The 17,907-nt window shown below is 38.8% G+C and overlaps 1 protein-coding gene and 2 long non-coding RNA genes across 7 annotated transcripts; 1 reads left to right on the top strand and 2 right to left on the bottom strand.

The window, feature by feature from the left end:
- Positions 1-9,027: 9,027 nt before the first annotated feature.
- Positions 9,028-10,976, top strand: LOC120437846. Its single transcript, XR_005611441.1, has 3 exons — positions 9,028-9,895; positions 10,367-10,581; positions 10,781-10,976. It is a non-coding gene; the product is annotated as an uncharacterized LOC120437846 (long non-coding RNA).
- Positions 10,977-11,242: 266 nt separating this feature from the next.
- LOC120437848 lies at positions 11,243-11,845 on the bottom strand. Its single transcript, XR_005611444.1, has 2 exons — positions 11,785-11,845; positions 11,243-11,685 (listed from the first exon to the last, which is right to left on the bottom strand). It is a non-coding gene; the product is annotated as an uncharacterized LOC120437848 (long non-coding RNA).
- Positions 11,846-11,849: 4 nt separating this feature from the next.
- LOC120437847 lies at positions 11,850-16,679 on the bottom strand. Of its 5 annotated transcripts, none has more exons than XR_005611442.1 (7): positions 16,388-16,678; positions 15,024-15,329; positions 14,295-14,377; positions 14,087-14,139; positions 13,822-13,860; positions 12,540-12,709; positions 11,850-11,999 (listed from the first exon to the last, which is right to left on the bottom strand). XR_005611442.1 is itself a non-coding variant. In XM_039608408.1 (7 exons), exons 2-7 carry the CDS (start codon positions 15,205-15,207, stop codon positions 11,966-11,968), a joined length of 567 nt encoding a protein of 188 aa, XP_039464342.1. In that variant the 5' UTR covers positions 15,208-15,329; positions 16,388-16,678; the 3' UTR covers positions 11,850-11,965. The 5 variants fall into 5 exon arrangements, 3 of the variants coding, with proteins under 3 accessions (XP_039464342.1, XP_039464341.1, XP_039464340.1); XM_039608408.1 differs by having other exon boundaries at positions 13,822-13,864; XR_005611443.1 differs by lacking the exons at positions 11,850-11,999; positions 12,540-12,709 and adding exons at positions 13,127-13,170; positions 13,286-13,596 and having other exon boundaries at positions 13,822-13,864.
- Positions 16,680-17,907: the final 1,228 nt, after the last annotated feature.

The raw sequence follows: 17,907 nt of genomic DNA on the forward strand, positions 1-17,907 counted from the left end.
TTTTGATGGCATTTTACACACAGTACTGGTACAGTATCTAGAAAATGTGGGAAAATGCTGGCATCATAAACAGTACTTAGCTACTTCTGAAGAAATTATGATGGGACCCTAAAAAAAATACTATGTACAATAATGGATTTCTATACATTTTACATCAGATGAAAACGTTTGTTGTAAGATTCAGAGCGATAAACAAACTAGAGAAAAGCCGATCAGCTGATCATTGATCAGTTTCATGATTGAAGTAACAGGAGAGGGAGGGGGAGAGAATGAGAGGAGAAGAGGCAGCTGTGCAGCAAAGACACGGAATAACTCCAGCTTTGTGTCTTTTTCATTGTAGCTGAAGTCCGGGACAAACTGTTCCATTTCACCTCAATACGAAACGCGCAATATTTTCTCTGTATACGAGACGATTTCCGTTTTTACGGGACGGCTGGAAACTCTAATAACTAACCTTATAAATAAGATAAAACAAGTTCAACATCAGTAACAACATAGCACCCGCCCAGCAGTAGAAACTCCGTAATGCTAGCTAGTACGCAGTACGAGTTATTGTAACTGACTGTAAAAAGTCAGCATAACGAAAATAAACTCCACCTAAACTTGGTTTATATCTGACCCAGATAGACTGCAGGTCATAACTTCTTACCTGAAGTTCAGTTCACTGCCTCGGGTCTCTGCTCCTCCTGCCTTTCCGTCATCCACCTGCCAGCGTGTTGCATCTGCTGGCCTCCACCACTTGCTAATGTTACTGAATCTGTGGAAGCTCCGCAATAGCCACCACCAAACAATTGAGTTATTTTTACACATCTCCCAGCATCTGGCCAATCCACCACCTTTCAGTGTTTATACCGTTACGGAAAAAAACGAAGAAAAAAACCCCATCGGCCCATAAAAACGAAAAATCACCATCGGCCCACCGGGGAAATGCCCGGTATGCCCGATGGCCAGTCCAGCTATGCCCAAGAGGAATGATAAATGTTTTTTTATGATAAATTTGTTAATACTTTTAGCTAAATTTTTTATCCATAAATGTAAGTTTACTAACAAAACACCATATTTCTGTCATTTTTTTAAGGATGTGGAAATGTATATACAATCAATATCAGACTCTACCAACAAAAAGGCTCTCAAAACAATATATATCTGTGAATTTTTGCGTGTATTCTTGTAACTTTTTACCCCTGGCTTTGTGTGTTCATGTTCTGTTGTTTTGTATACTTCATCTGTTCGTATGTTGTATACTCATTGTTTGTTAAATAAAGTTTAACAAAAAAAAAAAGACACAAGGCGAGAACGAGCATGTGCTGAGGCGCGTGCACGCCAGGGGGACGCTGAAAAACTTTAAATAAAGTTTATTTAAAACATGAAACGTCCTAATAATAAGTCTCTGACATCAGCGAACAATGAGGTTCATCCAGGTGAGTCAGACACGTGACCTCTCACCTCTGCGCACGCACAGCAGAAACTCTCGAGTGACGTTGCTGTTACCACGGTAACGCTGTTTGTTTGGTTGCCACGACAACGCCTCCTGCGGCTGCTTTGTTTCGTTATTAATCTTTATTGAGAGTTGTTGGTGGTTACAGATGTTTACAGTTATTAATTCGCTCAGTAAACTGAAACTGGAGAGTGTGACGCTTACAACAGTTTAACATGTAACGTGAACAAAATAATTTCACGTTTCTATGGTGATCGTTAGTGTCTAGTTAGTGTTTGGACTCCCGATATCACAAGATCACACGCGATTTGAACCCACAGGAGAATCACTGTGGTTGTGAGAGGCAGACACCCGCACACACACCACGTGTATGCTGGTGGTGTTTATTGTGTTTAACCTGTCAACGACAAAGAATAATCAGTACCAAGCCCTGTAATCATACTTTTCCTAGTTTTGTAAAGTCTGGATCGACAGCTCGGTGGTGCTGTGGTTAGCACTGTTACCTCGCAGCAAGAAGGTCCTGGGTTCAGACCCGCAGTCCGGCTCCGTTTGCAGTGGGTACTCTGGTTTTCTCCCACAGTTATTTGGCTTGGTTAAGTGCTTTATATTACCCGTGAGCAATGTTCCCTCTAATGTTTCACGTGTCTGAACACACAAACTCCCTGAGCGTCCCTTGGACCACTGTGAGCGACATCAGACGTGTGCACTGTGGTCACACCAGCATCAAATCCAAGTTACATGGTTTATTAAAATAATCAAATTACAGCATTTATGTTAGACTACTTTTAATTAACTGCTTTAGCCCACTTACAATGAAAATTTAAAAAAATCTAGTCATTGACCTGTGTAGTATGTTAACACTGTTGGAAGTAAAAATAACTTGAACTCCAATTTTGAAAACACAACTTTTTTTCTTTTTCTTTTCTTTTTTTTTATTTTTATAAAGCTCTGACTTGTATTATGAGTCTGTGGTCTGGGAGAGAGTCCTGTAACTCTCTGTCTGCAGAATACAGAATATAATGACCAATGTTGGGCAATTAATTATATAGTTACTTCTTCAAAAAAGTTACTGAGTTTTGATAAACAAAGTTTTTTGCAGCTGTTTATCTAAAAATGCAGCCAAGGCGTTTTTAAATAAACATTTCAAACTATTTACAGAACAATCAGTTGTTCTGCATCAAATCTGATGCCACACAAATTATTTGTGCCACTCCCAAAAATAATTTCTGTCCACTATGAGATAAAGGAGAACAACAGCCTGATACCTGCAGGCCTGACAACAGGAGATGTATCACTCCTGTAACACCTGTAACATTCAGCAGTCGCCTCATTGTTCTGACACACACAACAAAACTATTGACTACACTACACACTAACTACACAAGATTTGCGCTAAATGTCTCAAATCTCTCACATCTCAGAACACCGCCGTCACTCCTAAAACTTCCCCCCGTTTCTTAACAACTAGATGCCATGTTGCCATATCATTTTTTGACTGGTCGACATGGTACATTTTTCCACCAGTGGTGGGGGGGGGGGTTGGTTTTGTTCTTTGCTCACAGGCTTTCGAGCGGTTTCCTTATAAAACGCTGTTTTTACCGTTTCTTCCCGCAGTAAATATAAACAACGACAGTATTCAGGAAAAAAAATCCGAACATTGCAGATATTTTTATCATAACTCTGGTTTTACGTGGCCTATCAACACAATTTAAAAACTGGTATAAAGTCCACAGTATTTCCGTCAGATGTTCCGTCTGTCCTGCTCACATCTCTAATGGTTGTACACGTTGTCATTAACGTGGCTTCACTCCACATCAGCCACGCCGCTTTGCTCGCTAAAACACCGGTGTCGGCACATAAGGACGCTGTCATAGCCTGTCAACGACGCTGATTAGCTGCGTATATACGAATGTGAATCGCGTGATTGGCTGGACTATGGGATAAGGTGGCATCGTTCTAATCCCATACAGGAGCAGCCAGTCACTGACTAACACTGCAAAACAGAATTGTTAACATAATTACTTTAATTTCAATTCAGGTTAGAATTTTTTTGTGCGCGATGCAGATTTTTTGTGCGCAGGGGCCGTGCAATTGCACACGCGCGCAGCTTAGAGAGAACATTGCCTGTGAGTGCAGATGGTTCTCTGTCCCACTGTTTGTCCTGTGATAGGCTGGTGAGCTGTCCAGGGTCTACCTCACCTTTCGCCCTATCCTATGTTGAACACTCCAAAGAATAACTCTTTACATGAACTTGAACTTGAAAGTGCCAGCAAGAGGGCTGGACCTGGTTGGAGCCCTCCGATGATAGGCCATGTTTCCCACTTGATCACAGCACGGTGGCACGGTAGTTAGCACTGTTGCCGCACAGCAAGAAGGTCCTGAGTTCAATTCCACCATCAGGCCAGGGTCTTTCTGTGTGGAGTTTGCGTGTTTGCGTGGGTTCCCTCCGGGTACTCCGGCTTCCTCCCACTGTCTAAAGAGCTTGTAGGGATAGGTTAATTGGATAATCCAAATTGCCACTAGGTGTGAATGGTTGTCTGTCCCTGTGTGTTAGCCCTGCGACAGACTGGCGACCTGCCCAGGGTGTACCCCGCCTCTCGCCCTATGACAGCTGGGATAGGCTCCAGCACCCCCCGTGACCCTGAAAAGGACAAGTGGAAGCCAATGGATGGATGAACTTGAACTTGCTTCCTGTTAGCATTAAGTACTTCTGTGGGACTAAAGTAATTTACATGGGTTGGATCAACTCAGCTCAGTTAAATTAAGGACTCAACTGCAGTAAATAAGCTGATTCATCCTGAATTAAAGTTGGTTCAACTCGAGTACATTAAGTTATAATGACAGAACTGCATAATGATCAAATAAAGCAATTTAATCAGTTGGAAATTCTTTCCATGATTTTCATTCAAAGAGTTATTTTTTGAGCGTATGTCTACTGATACACACTCAGAACAATGGAGACACATCAGAGACAGCACAGGTGAGACAGGTGAGAGGCCCTTTCACCTGAACCACCAATGGTTTTAATGTCTCCTCTTTAAATGTTATGATGACTAAGCTGATTAGGTGTAGTCCTCCCAGGTTGCTGTTCTTGTCCTCGTGGAAGATGAACAATAAATTATTCCAGTATAAAGAAAGTCTGTGGTTAGTATTTTCATGAATGAATCAGTTAGATCCTGCCAGAAGGTGAAGGGGTAGAGATGCTGCCCAAACAGGTGTGTCAGGATCAGGCGAGCGTATGTCTTTATTAAACCAGCGGAAGAATTGATCAACACAAGTCTTGATCTCCTCCCCCGACTCAGCTTGAATCATGGGGATTAGAGCAGGGCGATATGACCAAAAATATTTATCACGATATACATTTGAAAATTTGCGATAACGATATAACTGACGATATAATTGACACTAGACAAAATATCTTACAACTCCACAACTTTATTAGTGCAAAAAACCCCCATCAATGTATTTTCACTTAAACAAGTTATATAAAAATGTAACAGTGCAAATGCAGATTCCTTGCTGACAGTTTAACCAAAAGCCATTTCCAGTTGAAACTGGCCGACATATCCTCAGTATAACCATGTATAATATCCACAAAACTTAAAAAGAGGTTATACACACAGAATACGGTAATATTATGTTTAACCCTCATAATGTCCTCCCGATTTCCATACAGCTGTTGTCCTCAGGGGTCAAAAATGTCCCCACTTCATTTGAGTGTTTTTTAAAGAATAAAGTATAAATTGTCAATCAATTCAGTGTTACATCTTAGTTTTACTTAAGACCAACACATTAACACAAAATTTACCCAACATTACATTTTAGGGCCACCAGACCTTGTTTACAAAAATACACTGTGTTTTTAAGCGGAAATAAAACAAGAAAATAAAATATTTAATTGTTTAGATAATTTTGACTATCTGACTAACTACAGAGTGCTGTATGTTGAACTTTAGTGAAAAATTTGTTTTTGAACCATTTAACATTTTTAAATGGCAGCACATAATCACACCTGTGGTCCTCAGGGGTCAAAATGTCCCCACTTCATTTGACTGTTTTTAAAATATAAATTATAAATTGTCAATCAATTCAGTGTTACACCTTAGTTTTACTTAAGACCAACACATTAACACAAAATTTACCCAACATTTTACATTTTAGGGCCACCAGACCTTGTTTACATAAAGTACACTGTGTTTTTGAGCAAAAATAAAATGAGACAATGTAATATTTAATTTTTAGATAATTTTGACTATCTGACTAACTACAGAGTGCTGTATGTTGAACTTTAGTGAGAAAGTTTTTTTGAAGTGTTTATAATTTTAAATGGCAGCACATAATCACACCTGTTGTCCCAGGGGTCAAAAATGTCCCCACTTCATTTGAGTGTTTTTAAAGTATAAATTATAAATTGTCAATCAATTCAGTGTTACACCTTAGTTTTACTTAAGACCAACACATTAACACAAAATTTACCCAACATTACACATTTAAGGGCCACCAGACCTTGTTTACATAAAGTACACTGTGTTTTTGAGCGAAAATAAAATCAGACAATGAAATATTTAATTGTTTAGATAATTTTGACTATCTGACTAACTAAAGAGTGCTGTATGTTGAACTTTAGTGAAAAAATTTTTTTGAACCATTTACATTTTTTAATGGCAGCACATAATCACACCTGTGGTCCTCAGGGGTCAAAAATGTCCCCACTTCATTTGACTGTTTTTAAAATATAAAGTATACTTTGTCAATCAATTCAATGTTACGTCTTAGTTTTACTTAAGACCAACACATTAACACAAAATTTACCCAACATTTTACATTTTAGGGCCACCAGACCTTGTTTACATAAAATACACTGTGTTTTCGAGTGGAAACAAAACAAGAAAATAAAATATTTAAAAGTTCAGATAATTTTGACTATCTGACTAACTACAGAGTGCTCTATGTTGAACTTTAGTGAAAAAGTTTTTTTGAACCATTTATAATTTTTAAATGGCAGCACATAATCACACCTGTGGTCCTCAGGGGTCAAAAATGTCCCCATCTGGTTTGATTGATACTTAATTACTATGAAGTGGATTTTTCCCCACTTTTAATTAAAACTTAATTCAAACAATCTGACACATTTTTTTATTCCATTTCAAATTTAAGTCTGTTAAAAACCTCATAAAATGAATTTTTCTTTGTTTTCGGGTAAAAATAAATCAAATCATCAGTTATTGTGATTATCGTTTCACAACCAGAGTCAGTTGCTTTAGCAGATGATCACAGACGGTATATGTCAAAGTTAATTTAGAAATCTGTTTTAAACTACTTCAAGTTTTTACTGGCAGCAAATAATCACATCTGTTGTCCTCTGCGCTCAAAAATGACCCTGTTTGCTTTGACTGTTTATAAAGCCATAAGTATAAAATATCATCCATCTCTGTGTTTCAAGGTTTTATTCAACTTTATTCCAACTCATTACCTGACATTTTTCTATATTTTGGCATGGTAGGACACCAGGGCATGGGTCTGAGTGAAGGCAAACTTTCATGTCCATATTTGACACAAGTGCAGGAGGAAGCTCAGGTTTATTCCTCTGCACTGGTCCCATCATGGACAGCTTTCTTTTCTGCAGTTGCAGGCAAGGGTCATATACAGTAAACAAGTTGTTACAGATGATTGTTTTCTTTTTGAAACCTGCAATGTTAGGGACAACTCGCGTGTCCTGACTGCAGGCCAGACGCTTGCCATCGGTACACTAGCATGTTCCATGTACAGCTGGACCTGGCATGACATACTGCCATGTTTTTATCTCATAGGTTTACTTGGGATGTTCTGTTGGAATGGACAGAGTCCTCTGAACGGGACTTGGTGCTCATACAGTCACATCAGTATCAGGATCTTACATCACAGCAGGAGAAACACCCACTTGTTCCATACACCTCAAATGGGGGCGCTGTTTGTGTCATGAACGACAGGGCTCGCAAAATCGCTAGCCCAACGTCGCGGAGCTAGTGATATCTCCAGTCGGGCGATCATATAGCCCGACGGGCGGGCCCTGCACGATGATCATCTATTGTGTCTTTATCAAGAAATTATATCCTTTTTGCGCTTCTATGATTAATCTTGTGTCACCTTTAAAACTGCTCTACCAGACTCAGGATGTCATAAACTGTCCGTAGCGACTCCACCGGATGTAGAATCAACATACCCACATAAGACTACAGCTGCATTCGATCCATTTTTTTTCCCTCTTTTGTCCCTCCTTGTTCGTCATTGAGTTAGCTGTAGAGCAGCTCATCTGCTAATTGGATGGTTGTTGGTTCAGTCTCTGTGTGCTCTAGTCTGGAGTTCTTACCAAGGTGTCCTTGGGCAAGTTACTGAACCCCAACTTGGTCTCTGATGCATCCATTGGCATGTGAACGTTAAAAAGCAGAATACAAGCAGAACACTGTGTATAATGCGTTCAGTGCTCGAGTAGAAAAGCCAATGAAGGAGTATGGGACCTGGCATATGTGCTTGGACTGTGATAGATTATCTTTCTCTGTGGCACATGAGAGAGTCATGCATCGTCTGTCATTGGGATGTTAGAAGACCAGATCAATGTTTCCTCACATTACTGCAAATATTCCTCCGTCTCAGCTGACTCCTCTTTCCTGCTTGATTCTTTGTCTTCATCATAATTGAAATGGATGATGTGCAGTCCTCTGACACATCTTCTATTCCAGTTTCACATTCTGAAAACTCAAGAAACTTCAAGAAGCCCAGTCACTTTCTTTCCAAGTTCCTCAGACTACAATGCCCTGGATGCCCAAGAACCTACTTGAACATAGTGCAGATTCTTCATCACTTTTCTTCACTTCATAGCCTTCTTCCACTTCTGCAGGTGGGTGATGTGCTTTTTCAGAGAAAGGGTAGCATGTGCTCTAAATATTGACAATATTTTCTATATCTTCTAACCCTGGATCTTCCTGAACATTGATTCTTCCTCCTCATTATACTAGAGGACAATATGTGCTTTGTACGGTGGCCCTGAAGTGCAAACCACAAAAACAAATCACAAAACGCACAACAAATTGAAAAGCGCAACAACAAATTGAAAAGCGCAAAAACAAATTCACTAAACGCAAAAACAAATTGAAAAGCGCAAAAACAAATTCACTAAACGCAAAAACAAATTGAAAAGCGCAAAAACAAATTCACTAAACGCACAACAAATTGAAAAGCGCAAAAAAACAAATTCACTAAACGCATAAAAACAAATTGAAAAGCGCAAAACAAATTCAGTAAACGCAAAAACAAATTGAAAACGCAAAACAAATTGAAAAGCGCAAAACAAATTGAAAAGCGCAACAACAAATTGAAAAGCGCAAAAACAAATTGAAAAGCGCAAAACAAATTCACTAAACGCAAAAACAAATTGAAAAGCGCAAAAACAAATTCACTAAACGCAAAAACAAATTGAAAACATAAAACAAATTGAAAAGCGCAAAAACAAATTGAAAAGCGCAAAAACAAATTGAAAAGCGCAACAACAAATTCACTAAACGCAACAACAAATTGAAAAGCGCAAAACAAAAGAAGAATCACAAAACAAATTGAGAAGCACAATTACATTAAGAAAACCGGAAAGGGTAGGTACCAGTCGGCAACAGGAGACATCACTGATTGGATGTCCGCGCTGTTCGTCTTTGGAACCGGAAGTTACTCTGCCTGTAGCGCATTATTTTCAAACATGAACATTAGCGGTGACCCAAACATAGCTGTCACTATTCGAGAATATTTTTGATTCAGGACATACATACGAGGTGATACTGGATATGCTCAAGTGTAATCATGACATTTCAATTAGTATGCGTACACTGAAACTACATTTAAAAGAATCTGGACTGTACAGACGAGGCAACTATTCTCCACTTCCTGAGGTGAGGCGTGCCATTTTGTCCGAGCTTCGAGGACCAGGACAATTGTTTGGATATCGGACCATGTGGCAAGTTCTCAAACAAAAACACAAGCTGCGTGTCAAGCGTGATGTAGTTATGAGGCTGTTGAGACAACTAAATCCTCAAGGAATCGCTTTGAGAACTCGAAGGAGGTTCACAAGACGCACGTATCACTCCATGGGGCCCAGTTACATATGGCATGTAGATGGCTATGATAAACTGAAACCCTGTCAGGATTTATAGATGGCTTTTCAAGAAGACTGATGTGGCTTGTGTGTGGAGCAACAAACAACAACCCGGCTGTTATAGCTCACAATTATATAAACTGTGTAAAGAGTCTTGGTGTGATACCAATGAGAATACGAACAGACTTCGGGACTGAGAATGGGACTATGGCAGCAATACAGTGTACCCTCCGTCACGCGCACACGGACTATTATGCTGGATCGTCAAGCCACAGTTACGGATCATCTACTGGGAATCAGCGCATCGAGTCATGGTGGTCTTATTTCAGAAGAGGAAGGTGGGTACATTTGTGTCTGGTAGGTGTAAGCTACAGTGAAAGCTGATCAGATTGTTGTTTTTACATGCATTTAAGAAAATAGAGTAGCGTCCTGCTGGACGTGTTGAAAAGTTGGATGAGATAGACGTTAACAGCCGTCACTTTATTGCAGGAACTCAAAATGGTCATTGTCAGCTGTTGTGCCGAAATGAGCATGCTTGCCTAGATTTAACGACGCCAATACAAAATGAAAAACTCAGACCAAACTCTCCACTCCTCACAATCAACACACAGAACAGAGTGAAAAGAATACAGCATTTTTAACAAGAACATTACTGCAGGGTCGCTACAATATTTATGGAAAACTAATATGCATTACTTTGTTTGACATCCATTTGTGGCATGTTTTAAATGGGACCAAAATGTAACAAACCCTATAAAATGACCAAGAACAAAGCTAAATTGATTCTTAAATATTAATTATATACCCAGGTCTCAGTTTTGGATGGACTTTTTGGAGACCTAAGAGACTCTGGAAACTTCAATGGAAGCCACGAACGCCAATGCTTGCTGAGATTCTGCTTCACAGGGGTTCTACAGAAAGACCTGGATGAATGCAAAGACCTGTGGAACAAACACAGGATCCGGCCAAGCAGACTTGCATCGTGTCCAGGGGGATTCCAAACAAACTCTCTCTTGCCTCACAGGTATTTGAGTTCTTAACAAAATTAACCTTTGCATCAAACTAAATGCAAGGTGTTGTTATTGCTTAAGTTGGTTAATATATATTCATAATTTTACACATAAGTATGATAGAGCAGTTTATAACATGTCACTGCATGCGTTGATTTATATAGTTCCATATTGTCAGCAAAAATCCTTCACTGTTCTATTTTCATTTTGCAGATATGGTTCAAGAGACTGGATTTGCTGTTGAGGAGAGGGAACTGGATGTGTTTCCGAGGAGGGGCTACTGGTTGGATTGTGTGGTGATCCAAACATTGGGGAATATTTACAACAGGCTGTACAACAAAACACACTGCAGCAGCCACAAGACTGGGAATCGGCCACAGAACTGTATTTGGCCCTGATGGACATAGCTGGGTTTAGATACCAACTGAACTTCAGTTTGTAATGACATTTGTCAGAGTTACTCTGATGAAGACACACACGGTGTCGAAACGTTAGTTTCTTTCCTTTTTGCACCTAATAAAACCTTTGGACTTACTTGAGTGCTCCAGCCCTTCTGTTTTTCCTTCATTTTTTAATGTTAGTAGTGTTTCCTTTCCTCTTGCTAAATTGAATATAATATTGTTCATAATATACAGCAACTGGCATGGATTTAAATATTAACATTTAACCACAAGGAAACATTTAAAATGTTCTTTAATAAAACCATTTACAAATAGTGTCCAGCATTTCTGTCACTTTTCCAACATACACAATATTCAGAAAAACAACTAAATGTTTAACAATATGGAAGTTGCTTGTCACATAAATGTGTTAAGTAGTATGCCAACGGCAGCTGAAACTATCAGGGTAACTCAGTAACTGTAACTTGATGACCTTGCTGATTTAAGAACATCCAAATCCTGGAGCATTTTGAATTCCAAAGTCCATGTTGGCCTTAAAGATGCTGTATGAGTCACAGATGGGTAGCTTCAGAGTATTTGCACAGGTGTTTGAAACTGGAAAAGGCGAAACACTTAAAAACTGGATGCGTGGTGGTGGTGTCATTCCTGCCGGTGGAACTGCCGTCAGCCCTGTGGCAAACATCATCAAATCTTCCAGACACACTGCTGTTGCCTTCTCTGAAAGAAGAAAGTAAACACTGTAGTACATTACAGAAAATTTATTTCCTCACCTCTCCTTTCATAAAACTATAAACAAATAAAAATGGTCATTCAAACCTTCACAATCAAGGAGATAATCTGCCCAAAAGCCAAGTGTTAGGACCTCCTTATGCCGCTTTGTTGCTTCCTGCTGGGCTGAGATCTGGTCTGAACATGCTCTCCAGTTCTGAAGCAGTCAGGGCCTTGGCAGAGAAGCATAGGAGTGGGGCCAGCACACTGGAATTTTGTTGCAGTGCACTTAAAAATTCAGACTTTCCAGTCCATCTTTAAATCTGCAAAGGATAGACAAATAAGTAATAATTGGTTTATAGCTATAACTATTGCAGTCTTCTAAATTGTGTTTAAATGTCTTTACCTACTAGATCTTTCATTATAAATTTGGACAGATTTCAAATGCATAGAATCATTCATACACAAAAACAATTCATAGCGCTCAGAAATTAACTGTGACAGCAAAAAAGAAGAGCTCATTGGGATTTTAGCATTTAAAAAAAAAAAATAGTGCTTTCACACTGGAATAAACAAGTGTGTCAAACAAGGATCACCTCTTTTATAAATAACTGAAAAATGAATCATGTTGCATGACTATGATTATTATGGGTCATTGTGAACAATAAATGTATACTAAATTAGAGTTCTAGTGTCAAAAGGTTAATAGCGTGCGACAGTGGCTCAGGAATTAACTAGTTGTTCATCAGATCACCGATGCTACTGAATCAGTTTTTTCATATACATCTGAAGGTCTGAAAATGTCAGTGGCTGCTGTGATGAGCAACTGGCCATCCTGAATTTAAAAGGAGTAATGAGTTTACCGTTGAATGACACTTTGGTTTCTTTCAAGGATGTACCATCTGAGGTACTCCTCCACAAATGCTTGTTTCTCAAAAGGCTTGACGTTTCTGAGGCATCCAGCAGTTTGGAAGATTGTGCTGTTTTGCAAAATAAGATTATGCAAAGACTCCTCTGATTCAGCTTTCAGGACCTATAAAAAAAAAAAAAAAAAAAGGTTTAGGTTTACTAAGAAAACAAAAATATAATTTTCACTACTTTTACGATTCATTCAAACATTGGATTAAAAATAATCAATTTGTTATTTCACTTGTGTTGTTGGGAGTTGGAAATCCGTCCTTTCAGATTACAGAATCTACCTTGAACCTACTTTCAAGATATGATCCAACCCGGATAACTTTTATCCCGATTAAATCTTTTAAACTGGCCCCAAGTGTCTTCTAAGTAAACCCATTCCCTGAGCCTAGGTAATTTTCTACCTGATGTAAAATTTTGTGATCTCCTCATCTTGCACATCTTCTACAGTGGCGCTGAAACTCTGATTCCTGTGATGTGGTTGACCAGGTTCTTGGAGAGGAAATGTGGTGCTGGTCCCCATGCACAATGGATACAGCGATCATCTTTCCTGCTAAAAGTACTCATCTTGCCTGGCAGCTGTTATACAGGGCACATAATTATCATGGTTAATTGCTATTAAATATGCTAATGAAAAAAATACGCCAATTTTTATTAAAATTTCCATTGTAATAATTACGGAGAAAACATCCACCTCTTGAATTATATACAAGATAACGGCTCTCTGGAGGTCCATCAAAGATGGGGCGATTTCGCAGACTGCCCATAAGAAGTGTGAGGAATTCACGCCTCGGGCCACCTGTATCCAAACCTTCTTCAAAGCTGCCAGCATCATCATTAAACTTGATGAACATGTCGTAGTTGTCAGAGTATGTGCTGCGTCGAAATCCTCTAACAGCTCCATCCCATACAGCTGACCTTGATATATTGAACCTGCTGACCTTCTTGTGGTCAAGTTCCAGTCCCAAATTTGCAATAATTCCATGTGCCTGCAAATTGGTGTCTCTAAAAAAAAGGGAAACTTTTTTTTTTTTAAAGGTATATATACTTCTCTCATGATTGCATGATGTCTTGTATAGAACAAGATGGCAGTTAATTGGATTCAAATGTTTAAATTACTAACACAGGTTCTTCTGGGGGCTCAGCAAACAGTGAATCGTTATCTAATTGCAAAGTAAAGGCGGTGGAGATTGTCTGCTGCACTGTTTTACTAATAAAATAGTTTTTTACCTGTTGTACTTCATTAGCAAGCACAAGATCCCCAGCACCCTTCCTTAGAGAACAAAGAAAAGCATTTTTGTTGTGTACTGTGAAAATATTAATTGACACTTTGAAAATATTTAAGCATCTTGATTAACAAACAAGCAATACAAGTATTATGTAGTCCATGTTCCAAAAACCATATACAGAATGAATGACAAAAGTGTATATCTCATTAATACAAAGTGTAGGCAAAAAACAGTAAAAGATTACATGTTCTTCAAATATCACTTACTCATATTCTGCTGCTTTCTGTAAAGGACTGCTGTCATGTTGAAGTTCCCATGGCTGAAACAAACAAACAAACACACGCACGCGAGGACGCACACACACACACACAAAATGTATTTCACATATAACTATTAACTGTTTTACTGAACTGAGGCAAATGGTGGTGGCTAAACAACAAGAAAACTCTATTAAAAATTTTAAATTGTACTTACCAATGTATCAGCAAGATCAAACTCAGAGGGCCTTTTAATAACAATCTCTGGGTCAGAGTCAGACAAGTCTGAGTTTTCTCCAACTACAAAACATGAAAACAAATTAAGCTAAGCTAACTAAATTCATACTAATGTATGAAACTTTATTTGATCATCAATAATAGATTAATACGAAAGGCATAAAGTTAGCATTTAAAACTCATGACTCAGTAGATCCAAAAATGGCTGAATTTCATGTTTCCAGGAAGAAACATAACATATACAAGCTAATTTAGGGAGCAATGGTGGCAGAGGAGTTAAAAGCCCGCCCTGTAATCAAAAGGTTGAAGGTTTTAGCCCTGCTCAGTCTGTCACAGTCGTTGTGTCCTTGGGCAAGACACTTCACCCTCCATGCCAGGTGGTGGTAGTGGGAGGGATAGGTGGCATCTGTGTACAGCAGCCTTGCGTCAATCAGTGAGTCCCAGGACAGTTGTGTCCACATTGTAGCTAATCACCAGCAGTGTGTGAATGTGTGTGGGTGAATGACTGGTTTTGTTGTGAAGTGTCTTGGGGGGGTTGTAGAACCCTAGAAGGTGCTATATCAAATACAGGCCATTCACCATTTTAATGTAGGTATGCTATTGACTTGGGTGCTTTATGCGTAATGTTATCATTTCACAATTTCAAAATTAGCATTTGTTGAAACTAAGGGAATGTGTGTCAAAATCCAAACAAACATTAGCAGCTTACCATCTTCAAAGTCACTCTTCAAGCAGATGAAAACAGTGATTCTTTGATAAGGCTTGCCAACTTCAGCCTTATAAGCCTCAAGTGTAAATGGTCTTTGTGTTCCAGGGACAGTAATGACCTCAGTGCCATCCGGATACAGAAGAAGGAAAGGTCCATCTTTTAGATCTTTGTTAAAGTCCTTCATTTTTTTAACAGCTTGATTGAGCAGACTTGTGGCAGTAGCGTCAGGGTCTGTTGTTAGGAAAATAGTTTTTCCACGGTATGGCTTCAAACCACCCTTTTAATGGTCATCAAGCCGACATTTATCTGTAAGGAAAAGACATGAACAATGGGCCAAGTAGATACTAATATGACTCTAAGCAGATCTATTCAAACTTGAATATTTATTAACTGCAAAAGAGGGATCTTCCTGACAACCTAAATGTACAATTACTCAGTAAACAATTGTTCTTATTCTGGATAGCTTTACTACACTGAACATTTTTACACAACTCCCTAAGGAATAACAAAAGAATGTTATTAGAAAATTAACCTCAACTTGTTTTCAGACAGAGCTAGCCAAACTACCTGAACCTTTCTTTTTCCTTTTTCTTTAAGCCCTTCCTCCCTTCAGAAAACTTTTGCCTCTCTTCATTTTTTTTTTTTTCTGTATTCTAAGAAGGTGCTGAAGGTTGGAGTTGGGCAGTTTGAGGTAGTCTGTGATGCTAAAGGGAAACAAAGGAAAAATGTACTACAATGTCACACATTAAAGACATTCATTCATGTGACATTCCATTGTCCACACAACACGCAAATAAGGACAACACTGAATAATCTCACTAGAAAATTTCTACCAAGGAATGACAATGTAACTGATACTATTGACCAATACAATTCTACACCAGTAAGTTTTAATGTATAGACACATAATAGTGTTAGTTCCTAAAGTTAACCAAACATAATAAATGAACTAATTTATTATCGTTTCAGTTGTGGAAATGCTCAGAGGACTGTTCCACGAAGCAAGCTAATCCCAAAAGCCAGGCTCACTCTGAAAATCCAGGCTCGATTGCCCCAAATTCGGTTCCAGGAACGAGGCTAACCTGCAGTCTTTCTGCTCATTCATTATGCAATATGCTTGTGGACAAGTCTGGTCCGTGGCACCCTAGCTGCGAGGTTTGTTAACACTAGAACTGCCCTCAAACCTTCACTACTAGAAAGGTCTTGAGCAGTCATTTTGACAGCTGCGTGCATTTTCAAATGAGCCTCGATTTTCTGAGCTCGCTTAGTGGAACAGCCCTCTGGTTTGCTATGGTCTGGAAACAGCTAACGCTAGGCTAATAAATCAATAAATAACAAACATTTTATTATGCTTATTAACTTACTCAATGGGAGTGAAGTGTCTCCGATGCAAGATGCGTGATAAAGCCTCTCGCCACAGCCGCTGCAAAAGTTTGGTGACTCCTCAACCAGCTTTTTCCCATAGCTAGGACAAAACATTCCGCCGTTTTTCAAACGAAATGCGCTACAGGCAGAGTAACTTCCGGTTCCAAAGACGAACAGCGCGGACATCCAATCAGTGATGTCTCCTGTTGCCGACTGGTACCTACCCTTTCCGGTTTGCTTAATGTAATTGTGCTTCTCAATTTGTTTTTGTGATTCTTCTTTTGTTTTTGCGCTTTTCAATTTGTTGTTGCGTTTAGTGAATTTGTTGTTGCGCTTTTCAATTTGTTTTTGCGCTTTTCAATTTGTTTTGCGCTTTTGAATTTGTTTTTGCGCTTTTCAATTTGTTTTATGCTTTTCAATTTGTTTTTTGCGTTTAGTGAATTTGTTTTTGCGCTTTTCAATTTGTTTTTGCGTTTAGTGAATTTGTTTTTGCGCTTTTCAATTTGTTTTTGCGCTTTTCAATTTGTTGTTGCGCTTTTCAATTTGTTTTGGCGCTTTTCAATTTGTTTTATGTTTTTCAATTTGTTTTTGCGTTTAGTGAATTTGTTTTTGCGCTTTTCAATTTGTTTTTGCATTTAGTGAATTTGTTTTTGCGCTTTTCAATTTGTTTTTGCGTTTAGTGAATTTGTTTTTGCGCTTTTCAATTTGTTGTGCGTTTTGTGAATTTGTTTTTGCACTTTTCAATTTGTTTTTGCGTTTAGTGAATTTGTTTTTGCGCTTTTCAATTTGTTGTTGCGCTTTTCAATTTGTTGTGCGTTTTGTGATTTGTTTTTGTGGTTTGCACTTCAGGGCCACCGTAGCTTTGTCCTACTGGTCATTGCTTTGCACAACATGGTAAAAAAAAGTATGCTCATCAAAGTATGCAAATCTCTAGTGCAATGGAGGCTTGTGAGCATACTTTCTGTGTATGTATTATTGTAGGGTCGACCTTACAATACGAAGCACTTTGATGCGACTGTTGTTTTGATTTGGCGCAGTATAAATAACATTTTATTGAATATAGAGCACCTGCCTCCTCATTGTGTTGCCTGTTGTTGTTGTTTGTTGTGGTTGTTATGACCAGTGCTTGACCCCAAACATCAGTGATCCAAGATCAAAGATGTTTGATAGCAGTATGTTGTGAAAATACGGCCTTTTGCAACACTTTGTACTTTGGGGTCATTTTTGTCCACGAGGACAACAGGTGTTATAAAATCGAATAAAAACCCCATAAATAAATCAAATTACTTAAAACTTATTCCAATCATGCATAGTATAGTAATGAATAACTTCTGTTATTTTCAGACCATTTGATGAATAAAAAACATATTTTTGATAGCAAAAGATTTCTGTAGAGGACAAAAATGACCCGTGGACAACACAAGGGTTAAGCACAGTACGTATCACTCCGCGAGGCGCCAGCCTACGACAGCCGTAATGCTCCAACAATCGGTGCGGGCTCGTAGCTTAGCAAAGTCGC

The sequence above is a fragment of the Oreochromis aureus genome, linkage group 3, assembly GCF_013358895.1.
Source record: "Oreochromis aureus strain Israel breed Guangdong linkage group 3, ZZ_aureus, whole genome shotgun sequence".
Taxonomy (NCBI): Eukaryota; Metazoa; Chordata; class Actinopteri; order Cichliformes; family Cichlidae; genus Oreochromis; species Oreochromis aureus.

Coding starts and splice junctions, on each gene's coding strand:
- LOC120437847 (XM_039608406.1), bottom strand. CDS start 15,207: ATGAAGGACTTTAACAAAGATCTAAAAGATGGACCTTTCCTTCTTCTG. Junction 14,140..14,294: donor TTGATCTTGCTGATACATTG/GTAAGTACAATT, acceptor TGTTTGTTTCAG/CCATGGGAACTTCAACATGA. Junction 13,597..13,821: donor TTGCTAATGAAGTACAACAG/GTAAAAAACTAT, acceptor CCTTTTTTTTAG/AGACACCAATTTGCAGGCAC.